Source organism: Poeciliopsis prolifica, unplaced genomic scaffold (assembly GCF_027474105.1).
Source record: "Poeciliopsis prolifica strain line A6 unplaced genomic scaffold, Auburn_PproV2 SCAFFOLD070, whole genome shotgun sequence".
NCBI lineage: Eukaryota > Metazoa > Chordata > Actinopteri > Cyprinodontiformes > Poeciliidae > Poeciliopsis > Poeciliopsis prolifica.
In genome coordinates, this window is record NW_026562445.1 from 1,684,969 (window position 1) to 1,703,068 (window position 18,100).

Genomic DNA, 18,100 nt, shown 5'->3' on the forward strand with positions numbered 1-18,100 from the left:
GAGTTCTGGGTGGAACATATATACCGGTGTTTCTACTAAATGCAAAATGTGTATTTTTTCTACGATTTTCACTTAATTACTGCTCTGACATGTTCTTTCAGCAAATTGCCTTTTCTGCGCCATTATAACAGTTAATCAGTTACTAAATTAGCTGCAATCACATGTTTTACACAGTTGTTAGCTGCATATAGTTTGTGGACCAAAGTTCCACAAAGTGAGAAAAGATATTAGCTCATTTTTTTATTTCTTTGGAGAACAAAAACAAGGATTTTATTAAAGAGGAACCAAAAGCATATATTCACAGCTCCCCTATGAGAGAAAAAGCTTTTATTTTTGCAAAAACAAACATTTAGAACAACAAGAGAATAGGAATTCAAACAATGTGGATGTGTGGAGGTTTTTCTCTGAGGTCACTGCTGAAGGTCGTAGCCCAGCGGGTCGAGTCCCTGGTCCAGCAGAGCGAGCGACGAGTCCCGCAACTTCTGGAGAAACCTCCTCAGCTCCTCTTTAGAGAAAACCTGCAAAGCAGAAAACCTTCATCAACATTTCAATCAATAAATGTCATCTCAGAGCAGAGAACTGCGACGGTGTATTAGGGCCATTGTACATAGAAAAAAAGGAAAGAGGAAATTTCCTCCAACAAACTCAGAAAGTTTGAGATTACTCACATATTTTTTAAAATTAAAGTTAAAATGTCAAACATTTGTTCAAAACAAACTCAAATTTTGAGATCAATCTGGAGGTTCTTAGTTTTAAAGTGAAAAAAAAAATCTTTGACTTTCCAGATTTAGGAGAATTGAGATTAATCTCAGAAATTTTGAGATTAATCTAAATAAAAAAATTCCTATTAGAAAAAAATATATTAGAAAAAAATATATTAATGCCAGTATTCCTGAATCTTTCCTTTTTCTCACACATTTTTAACTTTTGGAGCACAGAAATTTCTAATCTCAAATTTTCAACCATCTAAACTCAAAAATGTTTTTTCTTGTAAATTTTTGAATGTTGGAGCTTGGAAATGTTACTCTTATTACCAAGTAATCCTAAATTTTTTTTGACTTTTTGAACTCATAAATTTTATTTTTTTCTGGAAAATTCCTGTCTTTGGAGTCAACTTCCTTCTTGTTTCCATCTGCATGGCCCCAGCGTCCTGCCGTAGAGAACTGACAGCCGATTAAAGCTGGAGTTTATCCCAGTTACCTGGTAGAGTTTATGCTGGTCAGATGAGATGATGTCGGCAAGCCGCAGCGCCTCCTGGTGTCTGGAGGAACTCTGCAGCACGCTGAGCAACAGGAAGGTGAGGCGGGGAAGACAGAGGGAGCGCAACGCCGCCATCTGGTGGCTTCGCTCCTCATCTGGCTCCGATTCCTAGGAACAAATACACACAATTAGTGTATTTCAGTCTGGCGCAATAAGCAACAATCGCTTGGTAAATTCAAACGAGCTCAATAAAATGTTTATTTCTTGTTTTCCGTTTGTAGCTAAAGGAGGGAAACCTAAATGAACGAACCTTTCTGTTGTCGACCATCCAGCCTCCGTCTACAAACAGCAACACGTTGTAGATTCTCTCCTTCACGTCTTCAGTCAAGACATCAAGGCGACTCGACCACTCCGTCCTGGAGGCCTGAAGCACAAAAACACTCGATTCACACCCAACTGGAACTGCAACATGCCGATCTTCATTCCGATTTCAGACATGTTGGGACTAAACTTTCTGTTTGTTTTTGAACAGAACAATATTTTATCCCTGAATCTCAGAGAGCAACACAAGCAGTGTTTTCTTCCCCACTGTCGCCTCATGCTTGCTCAACTGGAGGAACTGCAGCAAAGGTAACAATTCAATGAAATCTGTTTGCCTGTCTCAGAAAACTGGAAATTTAATAATTCATTTGATTTCAATTGGACAATATGTAGATGGAGCTGAATTTTTTCAGAAAAATAAATTCATTCTGTGAAAAAGTTTAATATTTGCTCCCTCATTTCAGAAAGTGAAATCACACAAACTGAAATATTTCAAGTCTATTTCTTGTCATTTTCAAGTTGGAGATTAGAGGCTCAAAGCAAAACTCCAGGTTTGTTTTTGATGAGGGAAAACTTTAGAACATGATAAAAAAAAAATTTAAAAAAGGAGATTTTACACAATTACGCCTAAGAATCTGTTTTTACCTGATACTCCTTCTCTTTCATCTCATTGGCCACTCGCTCTGTGAATTTGGCTTCTGGCGCCAACGCCGGCCTCTGCGGAGCAGAGCTGCTGTGGCTGAACCAGTCAGTGAACGCCTCATGGGCTTCCTGTAAACGGATACCGTTAGCATAGGTACGGCACGCTGATGTCATCAGAGCCCCGCCCACTGACCAGGTAGGCTCTGATGCACAGGTGCTCCCTAATAGCGTTCTCGTCCTCAGCAGGAAGGGGAGCAGTCTGACCGACGGCGGTCCACTGCGAATAAATCTCCCTCATCGAATCCTCGGGAACCTTGGAGAAAACGGCCTTGGCCGCGTCGTGTTTCTGCAGTGCTGAGGCGGAAACAAGATGGCGGCGCTTTCAGTCACAATACCAGGAGAAAAGATTCAAAAAAGAATAAAAAATCTCCAGATGGCAAATCAGAAGTACCCAGGAAGTTCCTCATGATGGCGTTGGACTGCTTCAGCGCCTCGGCCCGGTGAGCGGGGTCAAACAGCAGCCAATCAATGACGTCAATCTTCTGCTGGTCGTCCTATGAGAGCAGAGGAAACGGTGACAGGTAGGAAGGAAGAGAGGAATTAAGGATTGAAGGAGAGGAGAAAGAAAGGAAAGTAGGAAGAAATGTAGAAAGAGGGTAGGCAAGATTAGAAAGGAAGTAGAAAGAAAATAAATAAATTAGGACACATGGATGGCAGGAAAGAAGAAAGGAAAAAAGCAAAGAAGGAGGAAGGGAAAGAAGGAAACAAAGGAGAGAAGAAAGGAAGAAATTTAAGACAGATTCGATGAACCAGATTTTTCTTCCTGGTTCCATGTTGAACAGAAAAAGATCAACTGCAGTTCAGGAAACCCTCCTAGAAATTAATGTTAAATATGAATCGTTGTATGAACACATGTGGTTTCAGCTGTAAATGATCCTTCGCTGGTTTTTACCTGAGTCGTTCCTGTCTCCAGCGTCTGGCTGTGATGCGTAAAACCTGCGTCGTCTCTGCGCCGCACCGTCTCCACCACCAGCCGGGTGATCGCAGAAACGTCCAGACCTGAACACAGACGCTCAGTGTTATTCAGAGAGCTGGCCGCCAGGGGGCGCTGTGGAGACCTCAAAGTGACAGGGAAGGTGAGAAAAAATACAAAATTTATCCCATAACTTAAACCCTAAATGTTTTATTTAATCTTTTTTTTTATATAAAAAATACGTTAAAATAATTTATTTAAATTATTAAAATGTTTTAGATCCATCAAACTAGAAAAATGGAAAAACTGAAAAGAACCAACTGCTGAAAAAAACCCAAAAGGACTATCACAATAAAATAAAATTAACATGTCTGTCACAATAACTAATGTTGCTCAAAAATACATTACCCAGAAGTTACAGCAATAAACAATGTTTATTAAGACCATTTAAAATAATATAATAAGAATGTATTCTCAAATATCAATAATTTTAAATTATAGTGAGTGTTTAACACTGTGTCTGTAAGACATTTTAAATACCCAAAATAAATGAACAAAAGCAACAGAAACATAAAATAAATTTTTGAAGACTCTGTGAACAAAATTGTCCTTTAAAAAAAAAAAAAGGCTAGTTGAGATCAAAACATGAAAAGAAAACTTATTATTCAGTTTAAGGTGCAATTAATTGATTTAATAACATTTTATCATAAATAGACAGGACTGTTATTAAAAACTTCATTAACAATAACATTTTCTGCTGCAGAACTCATGGTCATCTAAAATCCAGAGCTAAGAGGCAACACTTACGCTGAATTATTTTTAAAAATTGTGGAATGATGAATAAAAAACTAAAAGCTTTGCAATAATGTCTGCAGGTTTGCAACAACCGACCTGCTGCAGTTGCCAGCTGCAGGCAGCGGGGGCGCCGCTCCGGCTGGCTGACCGTCTCCAGGAAGGCGGCGTACTGGTTGGTGGCCAGCGCCGCAGGAAGCTGACCCACGTAACTCGCCACCAGGTCGGTGTGCTGGTCCCGGATCAGGAGGGAGACGTACGCTTTCAGCACGTCCACACACACTTCCTCCTTCAAAGCAAAGACATTATCTCACTGCTACTTCCCTTCACGACTATTAGAAATATTAAAAACAAAACCTTACCTTTAAAGACAAACCAAGAGAGCGGAAAAACAACACCAGGTGAGTCATGAAGCGCAGCAGGTGCAGAGGGAGGGGCTTAGAGGCTGTGAGCCAATCAGAAAACTCCTCCATCAGACCTGAGTAAGAATGAGCAAAAAAAATAAAAATCAACACACATATCAGAAATTGGAGATAATTTGTTGATTTTTAGCCACTTTTAGAGACTCTGAAAGAAAGTAAACACCCTTCAAGAACCCGATTCTAGTGGCAAAAGTATTTACACCCCTAAAAAAATAATGAAGTCAAACATTTAGTGAAATAATTTATTTTGTATTATGTTATTGAATTAGAGAAAATATCTGAATCGATATCAGAATTATTATTGGAGGGAAGGAGAGAAAGTAGGAAACATGGGAAGCAACTAGGAAGGAAGGAGAGACGTTAGGGCGCATGGAAGAAAGGAAGGACCCATGGAAAGCTCCTGATGGAAAATGTTTGGTGGGTGTGAACTTGTGCAAGGCAGAATAGCTCAGAATGCGGCGCCGTAAAGCTGACCTCTCTCAGCCACCATACAGGAAGTAAACCATGAGATCTCACCGTCCAGATCGCCAAGAATCACAAACTTTTGGATGATGTGAAAATGTTCTCTGCTCTCCTCCAGAACTCTCTGCTCCAACGACATAGAAACACATATTCACAGGTTACAGTCATGTGTTCATAACGTCGCCCCTCATTCATTCGTCAGAAGTTTCACCTTCGATTCTGACGCCTGGAGCTCCTCAAAGACTTTCTCCATGGTCCAGCTGAGAGGAAGAAAAGAAGATGGCAGAGAAATGAGAGACAAACTCCTCCTGCAGTTCCTCTTCAGCTCTTTGTCTTACTTGGTCTCCAAATATTCCCGCGGTAGTGTCTCCAGCCCCTCATGCGTCATGCCCGATGACATCAGTTCCTTTTCCACCAGCGAGTCCACCATAACCCTGAAGTACGCCCAAACGCAATCCTCCCACGACTCGCACACGGCCAGGATCTGAAACGGCCATGAGCCAGAAACTTTACGTTCAGATTTATTATCGAATAACGTAAAAATTAAGAAATCATTAAAGTATGACAGATTTAACCAGAGAGGCTAATTTCCATCTGTAGTTCACAAACAAGTTGTATTGTAATATTATTGAAGTTACATTACATATAATATTCATAGTGATATTAGATGTTTTTTATTCAAAGACTAAAATTCCACAAGTTAAAATTTACTTTTATTTCTTAATATTTTTAAATTAAAGTTGGGAATCAATCACCCAAGTATTTATTCTTTTATACCGGTGTTAATACTTGTATATCAACTGTAATAATTGGACCTTTCTCTTTATTTTTACATTTAGAAAAGAACATGCAAACTGTTTTATTGAACATCCTACCAAGTATTTTTGGTAGTTTCTAATGCAAACTTCTTAATTCACTTGAAATAAAACAACTTCTAAGTACATTTTCAGCGAGTTTGTTTCAAGCCAATAATTCCTGATATTGATGAAACATCTTTATGTTCAGAATGGGCCCAGTGTCGAACCTTGGGGTACACCTGCTTCATTCTGAGCCACCTGGGAAGTGAAACGCTCACCGGTTTGATGTTTCCACTCAGGCTGCCGTAGATCGCCCGTTCGTATCTGTTCAGCTGCTCCTGAAACAGAAACAAACAGTTCAGATTTGAATCGGGGCTGAACGATTCATTGTGATTAATCAACTATTAAAATAATTGTCAACCTAGTAATTCATTCATTATTAACTGTAGAACACAATCGAAAAAAATGCCAAATTGGTTAAAAAGTAACAAACTCAGGCCACTATCAAGATGGCTGTCAACTACAAAGATCCTGGAAGTGATGTCACATGATGACATGACAGGAACATTAAGCTTCTTTTGATTAATTATTTTTATTTGCATTTTAATATATTTCTAATATTGTGTAAGAAAATAGGCTTTTATGAAAAAAATACAGAATATGCAGATTTCTTATCCAATTAAAAGTCAGAATAATTGATGACTACAATAATCATTAGGTGGAAATGTGAAATGTGTCTGTTAAACAAAATTTTGTCTAAATTCAGTTGTGTTTGCCAGGAAAAAAAATAGAAAGCAACATAGGAGACTTGTTCATTTCACTTGCAAACATCTTAATTTATAAGTGAATATGTTGGACGCTGCAGGTGAAGGTGAGCGAACCTCCTCTGCCATCCTCCAGCAGCAGGCCTTCCAGATCCCTCGGTGTGGGTTTCCCTCAACAGGCTGCAGCTCTGAGTTTCCTGCAGGAACAGTCGGGTTATTCCTTATTTTTCTGTGGTCATCATAAATCCTATTTTTAAGATCAATAATCATGTCAACGTGTGGGCAGTGGTGACCTGAGGTCAAGTTGGGGTCATGGTATAGTTTCCAGCCCTCCAGAGTTGCTGCTCTCCAGGCCTGACCGCAGCGTTTACAAAGCCTCTGAGCCTGAAAACAAAATGCAAAACATGCATAAAAGCAATAAAAGCTGAAAGAGAAGAGAAATCCTGATTAACAAAGTGAAGTTTTCTCCACCTCATCTGTCATTCCCGCTCTGATCAGGGTGAACAGGTTCTTCAGCAGCCGGGCATCGTCTTCTCTGTCCAGGTCCGCCAGGGGGCGCTGTTGCCGGAGGGGAGCGTCTGGGTCCTGAGCAGAAAGATGCAACCGGTACATGCTAACATGCTAACGACACATCCAGATCCGTTTCCTCTGCAGAACCGAGCCTTACCAGCTCTGTGACCAGAGGAATGTGGAAGTCGGAGGAACCATTGCTCCTCATCTTCAGAGCGTGAAGCGTGTGCTCCCTAAAACGCAGACAGACGTTTTAAAACACAGGTGAGTTTCACCGAGGAATCATTAACCAATAAACTCACCAGCAGACGTTTTTGGCGTAATATTCAATATTATCGGAAAAATCTCCAATCTGATCCTTGGCGATGCTCTCCAGCCAATCAACCACCAGCTGCAGTAAAAAGCATTTAATCTCAATATTGTACATCGTATGCAGCTCATTACTGTTCAAAGTAGCAATGAGCAAAGATTAATCTTTAAATTCAATTCATATACAAAAATACTTTATGGTGAATTTAATAAAAAATAAAACCAGAGTTTTCTCTAGTATCAGGACTGAATATCTTTCCATAACTTAAAGAACTGAACCTTCCATAATCTGAATAAACTGAAAATTTTAATTTTCTCTTTAGTAAATTTACAAATACTTAGAAAATATTTTTAAAAATGTAACTACACTAAAGAAACTAACTAAAGGAACACAAACAATTATTTTTGCAATTTATTATTCTGATGATTAAAAAAAATAAAATTATTGTCATGTAACCACGTGAGCCTTTTTATTCAATATTAGAAATGCATTAAAAATGACAATAATAATAATTAAATTCCAATTTTTAATAAGAAAACAAGCATTTTATTGTCTAAAATGCAAATTCAAATAATTTCAAATGCTACTTGGGAGTTTTAGCTAAACATATTTACAGAGCTTGTTTTTATCTTAAATGCAAAATTTGTATTTATTTTGTGCAGTTTTGGCTTAATTACTGGTTTGAACTTGTTTTCTCAGCAAGTTAATGATAAATCGATTACTAAATTAGTCAAAGACAATTTCATTATCTTATTCAAGCTTATTTCTATTACATAAAATAATCTTAGGTTGTAAAATAAAACGCAAGGTGCCGTTTCTTGCGTGTTACCTGACTCTGTCGTACGACGGCGTCTCTCTGGAAAAGTTCCTCCATAACAACCTTCTCGCTTACACTGGGAACCTGCAGAAAAAGTTTTTAAAAATCTCATCTGGACTTTTCATCGGTTGCAGCACGACATTCTCTGACGGGTTTATTGCTCAAATGTGACCATGGTTAACAAACTTAACGACAGATGAAGAAATTATCTCTTATTTTTTTCTATTTTTTCTCTAAATTCAGGAATTCTTCTAATCTTGCAGCTTTTGTCTCATTTTTAATTAAAAAAAACTTCCACTTACCACCATGTCGATCATCATGTCCTCCTCCAGCGCCAACTGGACCCGATCTCTGCAGAGTCAGACACCAGGTTAATTTAAAAAGGCGACCAAGGCGTGCCGAGGGAATTGGATGGCTACCTGTAGAGAGAGGCGATGAGCCTCCAGGTGCAGTTCTCCTGCTGCAGCAGCCAGCGGACCCCGGCCGTCTTACTGTTCTGACCGGCTCGCAGCACCACGGACTGCAGAACGTTCACCTGCAACAGAACCAAGATCAGGTCCTGTCTTTTTATTCAGCAAGACACAGACAGAAATTTACATTTCTCAGACTCCATTTAAAAAAAAAAAAAAGCTAAACTCCATAATCCATCTTAACCATTGTTGTTTGGGTTGTTTTATTCATTTTGGATATTAAAAATGTTACAGTGTTCAATGTTCTTTAGAAATTAAAGTGTTTTTTTTTTGTGTGTGGGTAAACTTGCATTAATATTAATATTTAAGTTCAATATGGTATCAAAATAATGTCATTGTTTATCACAGTCACTTAGAACAAGGGCTGGACAACATGGCTGAAAAACATATCAGTTAATATCAGTAATTGATTGGTTATTTTGTTTTAAATAACATTTGGTGTGACCTTTCCTGTTTTATTCAGTTTTTCTCTCCATTCTGTTGCTTTTTATGTTTTGCTGTTTTGAGGAGAAACATTAAACTGCTCCTGCGCCAGTTACCCAACCAGTTGTTGCTAGGCAACTGAAGTTGAGGGGGAGGGGGGGAGTTAACTTGAAACTGCCAGCAATATTTTTTAATATTGAATATTCAATCACACATTTATTGTGACACTGATCACAATAAATCAATTACAATACGTATCATGACAAATATGAGATATACTGTTATTGATTTATCGTCCAGCCTTAAATAGAATAAATAAAAGTTAAGAAGCCGAACTCCATGGTTCTGTTTCCGGTACCTTCTCCTGGCAGATGTTCTGGTAATCCTCCAAGAGCTCAAACACAGCAGAAGAAGAGTGCTTCAGGAAGGAGGCCAGGAACTCTGGGAAAAGACTGGCGGCCACTGAGCCAATCAGAGAGCCCGATGTTAACACGTGATGATCAAAACGGCACAGCAGCCAATCAGACAGGAGTCCCTCACCAGCCTCTCCTGGGTCGTCTTCCTTCAGCAGCGCTGAGCTCAGGTTTGCCTCGTCGTCTCTGAAGAAGCTGCTGCTGTCCAACCCAGAGACGGGGGACGTATACAAGCTGTTGGTCCAATCGCTGTCCTCCAAGTTCTGCTCACACGTAAATAAATTAAATACAAACAAACCCAAATACAAGATGGACACCAGCTTCCGAATGCGTGTCTCACCAAGAGGTGTCGGGGTGTTTGTGTATATCGCGGCGTCCGAACGCCAGGGACCAAAATGGAGGAGACGTCTGGAACTCTGGGAGTGACTTGGAGACAAAAAGACAGGAGCAAACTTTGGGATTTAGTCCAACACGGAGCAGTTTCATGGTAATATTTGGACTTGGGCGATAAAACAAATTGTTTGGTTTTGAAGATTTAATCTTCGGAAAATCTGGATTTTTTATTCCCCCCTGCCAATGAACTTCTTGGATCTCCTTAGCTCAGTAACGTCAAGGCAGCAACCTTGTTTTGGACTTTGCATTCCAGTCAAATTTACAATGGAGTTTTAGGGCCAGGCTAAGATTTTCTTTTTTATAAAATAAAATTTATGATGTTACAAGAATACGTTTGTAATAATACCAGAGTTAAAGGTGTAATTTGACTCTGTCATTTGATATTGTTCTTCTAATTTTAAGTCAAATGTTAATAAAATGCTTTTCTGGCAAATATTTTATTTTAGATATCGTAACTTGACCCTAATTATTAATAAAATAAAATTCCCTGTTTGAAAATATTTTCTGTCAGTTGTAATTTATTTTTTAAGAAATTAAAATTGGAATCAAATCTAGATGGAAAATCTATTTATTTTTAACACATTGCCCAACCCTAAGCTGAACTTTGACCCTCACCGGCCTGTCGGAACAGGGAAGCTGGGGTGTTCCTCAGGGAGCGGGCCGGGGTGAACGAGGGGCCGATAGGGCTGGCGCCGGGTGACGGGACTGAGCACAGAGTCAGGAACATAATGCAAACTTTTCTCTGACAAATGATTTCCATGATTGGTTCATTTCAAACCTCCAGAAAAACAGAACTTAGCGAATGATCAACTAAACAATAACTGTTCTCTCATGTGCTACAAAGCTACTTAGCTATCAGGAATACAAACAGCATTTTAATAACATTACTGGACTCTGATTTTCTCTAATGGCATCTTTATCCTCTGAACTCCTGATTCACAGACCTGTGATTGGAGAACTCTCATGTAAAACAAAAATAATCTGTTTTCTCCAAGAGCAACAGTCAAAATCAAGATTTTTTTTTTTTATCTGAGCTCTCAAATAAAAGTATTTTCTTTAAGGATACAGGCCACTCTCTTCCTCCTGCGGGCAGCGACCGTCACCTCATCATCTCGCACCACTGGAGATGGCAGCTCATTCTGACCCCTTCAGGACAAAAAGACACTTGTGGTGAGTTGGTATTGTTATTCATTTGATCACTTAAAATGATCAAAATATGATGAAATAGTACATATGGATGGAGTTTAATGGGTTTTTCCTCCACTCAATTTTCCATCATTGTGTTTGTATGCATTGCTCTTTGAAGAGCATTCTCATTCAGCATCGACTTTTTATTATTTGCCATCTATTTAGAGAAATAACGTACAGTTTTCTAGACAACTGCCGAGTCAGTTGCGTTCCCAGTGAGTAGATTGGTGCAGTTATTAACTCTATACATGCTTTATATCTGTGATACTGCATGTTATGGTCACCCAACTCTATAAAATGGTGTTGGATAAAATTTTTATAGCGCACAATTTGAGTCTACCCCTTGAAAAGGTGTCGGTTGCTTCATAACAGTCGCCTTACTGGGTTTGTAAGCTCTCATACTTTCTGGAAAACATTCTTAACTCGTCTAATCTAACACGGGTGTGTTTTCAATTCAAATTAAAATGCGCTTTATTGATCCCGAACGGACATTAAATGTTAAATCTAGCATCATCAGGATGCTAGGTTTTGACAGTGATTGTGGACTGATATCTACTTTTCTGATACAGAAAAGCTCTAATAACATTAAATATCCTTCATTAAAGCTGTTATTATACGTTTTAAAGTTGACCCTCTTTATTTTCTCCATTTTATAACTCACGTTCATGTATTTATTTCCCAATTTTCAACTATGAACAATTTAAATAAACTGCAAACAAAATTAGCTTGCTAGCATCAGCATTAACAGTGCAAGGAAGGGTTAGCATTGTTAGCATAGTTAGCAGCCGCTAAAAAAAACTATGCAGCAAGAAAATGAACACAAACAGAATATAAAACAAGGAGCAAATTAAACACAACTAAAAACTTAAAATTGTACAATGACTTATTTTACCAGTCCATTTTGGAGAGCTATCAGTTCCCGCTTCACGAGGTTTAGCAGGCTTCCTTCTTCTCTTTTAAACTCTCCGTCAATTAACACGCTTAATACTCTCTACTGCCCCTCAGGTAAAGAGTTAGATTGCACCAACACGGAGCTCGTCAAAGCCATTTTTTAAAGTAAATTAAGTTTCTTCGTGTTTAAATGTTAAAGAATAACAACAATAACAAATAATTGACTTTTACGGTCCTTTAAAATAACCACTGGGCTAAACTAAAGTGTTTTACAATGAATGAAAAAATAAAATATATAAAGTCAACAATTGTCAAGTGCCTTTAGTAGGAAATGATTACAATTTGTGTAACTATTTCCTCCACGCTCGTGTTTTGCCAATTAGTTGTCTCATTGTAAAGTAATAAAAGATGAACAGACGGAAACATTATTATTGAGTTCTGGAGAATAGGCGCCATGCTTATAAAATAATTAAAATAGATATAACATTTTGAGAATGAAGTCATAATATTACGAGAACATTTGTGTGTGTGTGTGTGTGTGTGTGTGTGTGTGTGTGTGTGTGTGTGTGTGTGTGTGTGTGTGTGTGTGTGTGTGTGTGTGTGTGTGTGTGTGTGTGTGTAGGCATCTCTTTACGCGACCCATCTCTGCTCTCCTGTCGCCCCTCCGCTCCGTTAGCAGCCGCTGTGGCTCCGCGGTGTGAAACTCGGAGGAAACAGGAACAAACAGGACGACTCAGGCTTTAGTCAGTTGGACCGCTGCATGTTCACGGGCTGGGAAGAATAATCCACAGGTTCGGTAGAGATTCTGGCTCTGGAAACCCCGGGACTGCAGCAGGAAGGACGGGGAACCGAGGCTGGGATTGGCTCGGTTATTTCCGGAGCGGATCCCGAAGTGAAGCAGGGAAGGAGAAAGGAAGATGGAGACCCCCAGGTAAACTTTTCTTATTGCGTGGCAGTCTCTCAAACACAATGACAAGTTGTGTGTTTCTAAAATTAAAACTACATTTCTCATTAAAGCTACAGGAACTCACTTTTAAATTATTTATATAATATTTACAAAATTTGGGGGAAAAAATATATGTAAATTTTCCTGTTCATAAAGGATACTTATAAATCTTTGGAGTCAAATGTCTCCACTGAATAACGAGGCTTTCTGAGCTGTTGAGGACTAAAGGTTGGGTTTGATTCCTGTATTAATGTTGAAAGTCACTGTAGTTCCAGACTTTATTCTCTGTCCATCAAATTGTTGATGCATTCATCCATCTGCTCATTTGTCCATCTTTTCAACCCTCAATTTGTTTACATGTTCAATAATTTGGTGAAGTTTTGTGCATCCATTAGTTTCCTTTTTTCCAATTCATTTATCCAAAATCCATCCATTCATCCATCCATCCATGTTCTATAAAAACTGTACTATCTCTGGATCCGTTTGCTTCTGGAGTTCAATATGATAATAATAATAATAATAATAATAATAATAATAATAATAATAAAAGTTGAGTTTATGAACTTTGGATCAACTCACTTCTAATATTCTTATCTTTAGATTGTATTTTCTCCGATCTGCTCTTTCTCCTCTGTAGTCCTGCATTTTGAGCGTGACAAATCCGACCTGGGAAAAGTTGAACTGGGAGCCATCCGGAACCATGGCCCAGCAGCTCTTTGGGCTTCCAGCCAACCGGCGAATCATCACCGGCCTGCTGGTCAACCTCTTCTCCTCCATCTGCATCGTCTTTATCAACAAGTGGATCTACGTCCACTACGGCTTCCCCAACATGACCCTCACCCTCGTTCATTTTGTGGTCACATGGTTGGGACTCTACATCTGCCAGAAAATGGACATTTTCTGTCCAAAAAGCCTACCAGTGCGCAGGATCATGTGGTTGGCACTCAGCTTTTGTGGCTTTGTGGCCTTCACCAACCTCTCTCTGCAGAACAACTCGATAGGCACGTACCAGCTGGCCAAAGTCATGACCACGCCCGTCATCATCCTCATCCAGACCACATATTACAAGAAGACTTTCTCTACCAAGATTAAGCTGACGCTAGTGAGGAAAATCTATATGTATCTATATAATCTATAGGGCTCAAACGATTAATCAGAATAATAACAATTAATCATTACTAATTGTGATTAACTGTGTGTAATTGGGACTAATCAGAATAATCGCAACTTATTGCATAAAGTAAAATTGATTGGGTTAATTGTAACTAATTGGAATACTCACAATTAGCCAGCTAAATAATGATTAATCAGAGTAATTTTGATTGAGTTAATTGCAAGTAATCAGAATATTTGCAACTAATTGAATTAATAATCCAATTAATTAACTAATCAATTTTACTTCATTCAATAAACAAATTGAATTGTTTATTTGCATGTTTTAATGTATATATATATATATAATATTGTGTAAAGAAGGGTGAAGTGATTAAATGATAAATCTACAGAATGTGCCAATTTTTTAATCAATTATAAATATAATTGTTTGTTGTAGTAATAAAAGCCTAATTTTGGAAATCTGCTATTTCCTTGATAAAACATTCAGTTTTGCTTCATTTGTCCTTCCAGGTACCCATAACTTTGGGGGTGATATTGAACTCTTACTATGACGTGCGTTTCAACCTGTTGGGGACGGTTTTTGCCACACTGGGGGTTCTTGTCACTTCACTTTACCAAGTGGTGAGTAAATATCCACCCATGGATCCTCTGATAGCAGCAAACAAAACTGAAATGACGCTAAAACCCTTTTTGTGTTTCAGTGGGTGGGAGCGAAACAACATGAGCTCCAGGTGAACTCAATGCAACTTCTCTACTATCAGGTAAGAAGTCTGGTGCAGGTCGAAGGTCAGTTATTGCTCCTCGTTGGGACTTTTCTAATCATTGCTGACTCACAACATGTGCAGTTTTTGCCCTACATGCAAAACGCCATATTGGTCAAAAACAGACGCTGCAGCAGCAGCGTCATGCTGAAGGGGTACGTTTATAAAGCAGGGGAACTCCTAAATACTGGCTGATGATAGGGAGAAAATTTCTGCCAGAGCTGTAATGTCTTAGATCAGAACATATATTAAAATGGCCTAATCAAAGTCCAAACCCAAATGTAACTATTTTACGACTAAAACTGCTTTTCACAGACGCACTTCACCCAGTTTGGCTAAGTTTGCTAAGAAGTATTTGCAAGAATTGTAGCATCTAAATGTGAAAAGCTGGTGGATACAAAAACTGAAAGGCCGGAAAACAAATACATGCCACACTTTTCAGATTTCCAAAGAGAATTTTGAGAATCTGTGCATTACTTTTTTCTTCATTTTCATTATGTGTATTTTTAAATGAAATTAGTTTAAAATATATGTATTTAATTTCATGATTTAAATGTATGTTACATAATTTAATGAGACATTCATTTATTTCATTGCATATTTGTTTAATCTTGTCCCTTCTGGCCCTCCGTACACCTCAGGCTCCTCTCTCATCCGCCATCCTCCTTGGGATCATCCCGCTGTTTGAGCCGCTGGCCGGAGACGGCGGGATATTCGGACCCTGGTCATTGCCTGCTCTGGTCAGACATCAAACATGCTAATGCTAATGCTAATTCGCAGCAGCTAACCCTGGTTTTTTTCTGAAGTATGAACGTTGCTGTTCTCCCTCTGACCAGGTGGCGGTGCTGTTCTCTGGCGTGGTGGCGTTCCTCGTTAACCTTTCCATCTACTGGATCATTGGGAACACTTCGGCTGTAACGTATCCTTCAGGCACGGAGGGGAGGGAGAGGTGATGAGGGCTCAGGTGGTTCAGGAGGGATTATTTGTTTATCCGTCCGTTCAGCCATCCGTTTGTTGTCCCTTGATTCCCTCCTTCAGCTACAACATGTTTGGTCATTTCAAGTTCTGCATCACTCTGATTGGAGGATATCTGCTCTTCCACGACCCGCTGTCTCTTAACCAGGTGAAGCTAACTTCCTCTAGCTCTTCTCTGTGGAGTCAACCATTAATATCCTGCTAAGCTCTCTCCGTGTCTATCTGTCTCTCTGTCTCTGTCTGTCCATCAGGCGTTGGGAATTCTCTGTACGCTGGCAGGAATCCTGTCCTACACTCACTTCAAGCTGCTTGAACAGGAAGAGGGAAAAAGCCGCCTGGCTCAGAAGCCATAGGCTGACCTCTGACCCCTCACAGCAACCAGATGAAGAAACCTCCTTAGATGTCTCAGAATGTCCTTCAGAGGAACAAAACATTTCTTTAAAATTTGACTCTTCAGAAAGAGAAGCGGAAACAAATCGCAGCATTGTCTCAACTCAAAATCCAAAGCAATGTTAGCTTCAAAAAACAACATTTTCGTTTTCAAAAAAGATCAGGATAACGACCTTTCAGGAGTTTTTGTTTGGACGGATTTGGGTCTGAGTTGTCTGCAGAATTTCCTGCAAATATTTGAGATTTAGTTGACAAACTGGACAGTTTTAGAGCAACAGATCAACAGAAATCAGACCAAAACAAAGCGTTTTGCTGACGGTGCCTATTCTGAACATCGTTTGCGCTGCCACTCATCATGGGCTTCAGTGTTGTTCATTTTAGGTGTTTAATGATTTATTTAATCATATTCTAGAGTGATTTTGATTATGTAAAACAACGACTGCCTTTTTATCAATCAAGTTTGAAGCATATAGGCTTTTTACAAAGAAAACAAAATACACCCTCTAATGTTTGGTTAAATGTTTGAGGAGCAAAGAAGTCGACTATTTCAGATCATTCACTCCAAATACATCAACTCTTATCAAGTAATCTTCAGCAACAAATAGGAACCTGTTTTAGGTCAATAATTTCTTAATATTGATGAAAAAGTATCAGTTCCACTGGCAGATTTTCTCTTGTAGTTTTTCATCAAATTTAATTAATTATTAACTGAAAATAAGATAGACTTAGACTTAGACTTAGACTTGACTTTATTGATCCCTTGGGAAGACTCCCTCAGGAAATTATAGTTACCAGCAGCTCACAGGCAAAAATGTGGCACACAGTAAGCATACATAAAAGAATACAAAAAAATACAAATTAAATACAAAACAAAGAATATAAATACAACACAAAGGAAATTATAGCAATTTGGTGGATAGATTGACCAGTGATATGGTATTGCACTGTATGGTTTGGCCTGATAAATATGGAGTTCACATTTGTAGAAAAACTACTCCTTCTTCCCTCTGTCCTGTGTCACCTCCGACCCCCCAGTGAGGAGTTGTACAGTCTGAAGGCGTGGGGGACAAAGGAGTTCTTGAATCTATTGGTCCGGCACTTGGGAAGCAGCACTCTGTCACTGAACAGGCTCCTCTGGCTGCTGATGACGGCGTGTAGAGGGTGGCTGCTATCGTCCATGATGTCCAGCAGTTTGTTCAGTGTCCTCGCCTCTGCCACCGTCACCAGAGAGTCCAACTTCATGCCGACCACAGAGCCGGCACGCCTGATCAGTTTGTCCAGTCTGGACGTGTCCTTCTTGGATGTGCTGCCTCCCCAGCACACCACGGTGTAGAAGAGGACAAGATATCCTCGATGCTCGATGTTTGAAACTGGGACTCAGTTTGGTGAATCAGGAAACCAAATCTTTACCTGGCGGAATCAGTTTTAGCTGATAACTCATTTTTTCCTGGCTGAATTTAGCCTCAGACATTTCAGCGATGCAGTTTTTCCTTGAATGGATTCATTTCAGTTTTATTTTTTCAGAGAAGAATAATCATGCTTTAATCATCGTCAAATTATTATTTTTTTTTTTTTACCAATTTCTATATTTTATTAATTTAGTCTGAGTTATTATTTTCTGTTTGAAGCTGAATTACATTCTGCAGTAGATTTCTTTTTTATTCTTTGTCTTTTTGTTTATGTTTTGTTGTTTTAATATGGAATAAAACGAGTTGTAATAAATTGGGTTGTAATGTGAAAAATTGCAATATTCTGCAATAAACTGCTGAAATTATGCTATAATTTCCTCTTGAGTGCTTACTTGTGTAAAATTGAGTACATCTCAATAATTAATTTTCATTTTAATTGATAAATGGTAAGAGAAAACCTTTATTTCAAGTCTTTTTAAGAATTGATAAAAATAAAACATATTTTTGGCTCTGAAATTAATTAGATTTTTTTTCTTTACAAATTATGTCAAAATCAAACAAAACCTGAGTACAGAAAGTATTTTTTCAATAATTTCCTCAGGTGAAGAAAAGTTATGCAGCATGACTCAACATTAAAGTTAAGGTTTTGTTGTGGCCAAGTTAAAGTCTAGATTTTAATCTGATTGCTATGTTGTGTGATCTTTTCTGTTACATT

The 18,100-nt window shown here is 38.7% G+C and overlaps 2 protein-coding genes and 1 long non-coding RNA gene across 3 annotated transcripts; 2 read left to right on the forward strand and 1 right to left on the reverse strand.

Annotated features, from left to right (window-relative positions):
• Positions 1–297: 297 nt before the first annotated feature.
• On the reverse strand, positions 298–11,864 carry nup107 (nucleoporin 107). The gene is made up of 27 exons (XM_055020729.1): positions 11,790–11,864; positions 10,776–10,855; positions 10,325–10,414; positions 9,657–9,742; positions 9,444–9,579; positions 9,262–9,365; positions 8,430–8,545; positions 8,313–8,361; positions 8,023–8,094; positions 7,186–7,274; positions 7,041–7,116; positions 6,845–6,958; positions 6,667–6,757; positions 6,491–6,570; positions 5,888–5,947; positions 5,151–5,296; positions 5,024–5,072; positions 4,867–4,936; positions 4,291–4,406; positions 4,028–4,217; positions 3,116–3,222; positions 2,615–2,717; positions 2,357–2,517; positions 2,167–2,292; positions 1,511–1,624; positions 1,201–1,368; positions 298–518 (listed from the first exon to the last, which is right to left on the reverse strand). Exons 1-27 carry the CDS (start codon positions 11,795–11,797, stop codon positions 411–413), a joined length of 2,709 nt encoding a protein of 902 aa, XP_054876704.1. The 5' UTR covers positions 11,798–11,864; the 3' UTR covers positions 298–410.
• Positions 2,653–4,124, forward strand: LOC129351900 (uncharacterized). Its single transcript, XR_008604800.1, has 3 exons — positions 2,653–2,744; positions 3,137–3,299; positions 4,012–4,124. It is a non-coding gene; the product is annotated as an uncharacterized LOC129351900 (long non-coding RNA).
• A 566-nt stretch (positions 11,865–12,430) lies between the features above and the next one.
• slc35e3 (solute carrier family 35 member E3) lies at positions 12,431–17,741 on the forward strand. Its single transcript, XM_055020731.1, has 8 exons — positions 12,431–12,719; positions 13,372–13,836; positions 14,361–14,471; positions 14,552–14,611; positions 15,253–15,351; positions 15,448–15,530; positions 15,650–15,734; positions 15,838–17,741. Exons 2-8 carry the CDS (start codon positions 13,435–13,437, stop codon positions 15,937–15,939), a joined length of 942 nt encoding a protein of 313 aa, XP_054876706.1. The 5' UTR covers positions 12,431–12,719; positions 13,372–13,434; the 3' UTR covers positions 15,940–17,741.
• Positions 17,742–18,100: the final 359 nt, after the last annotated feature.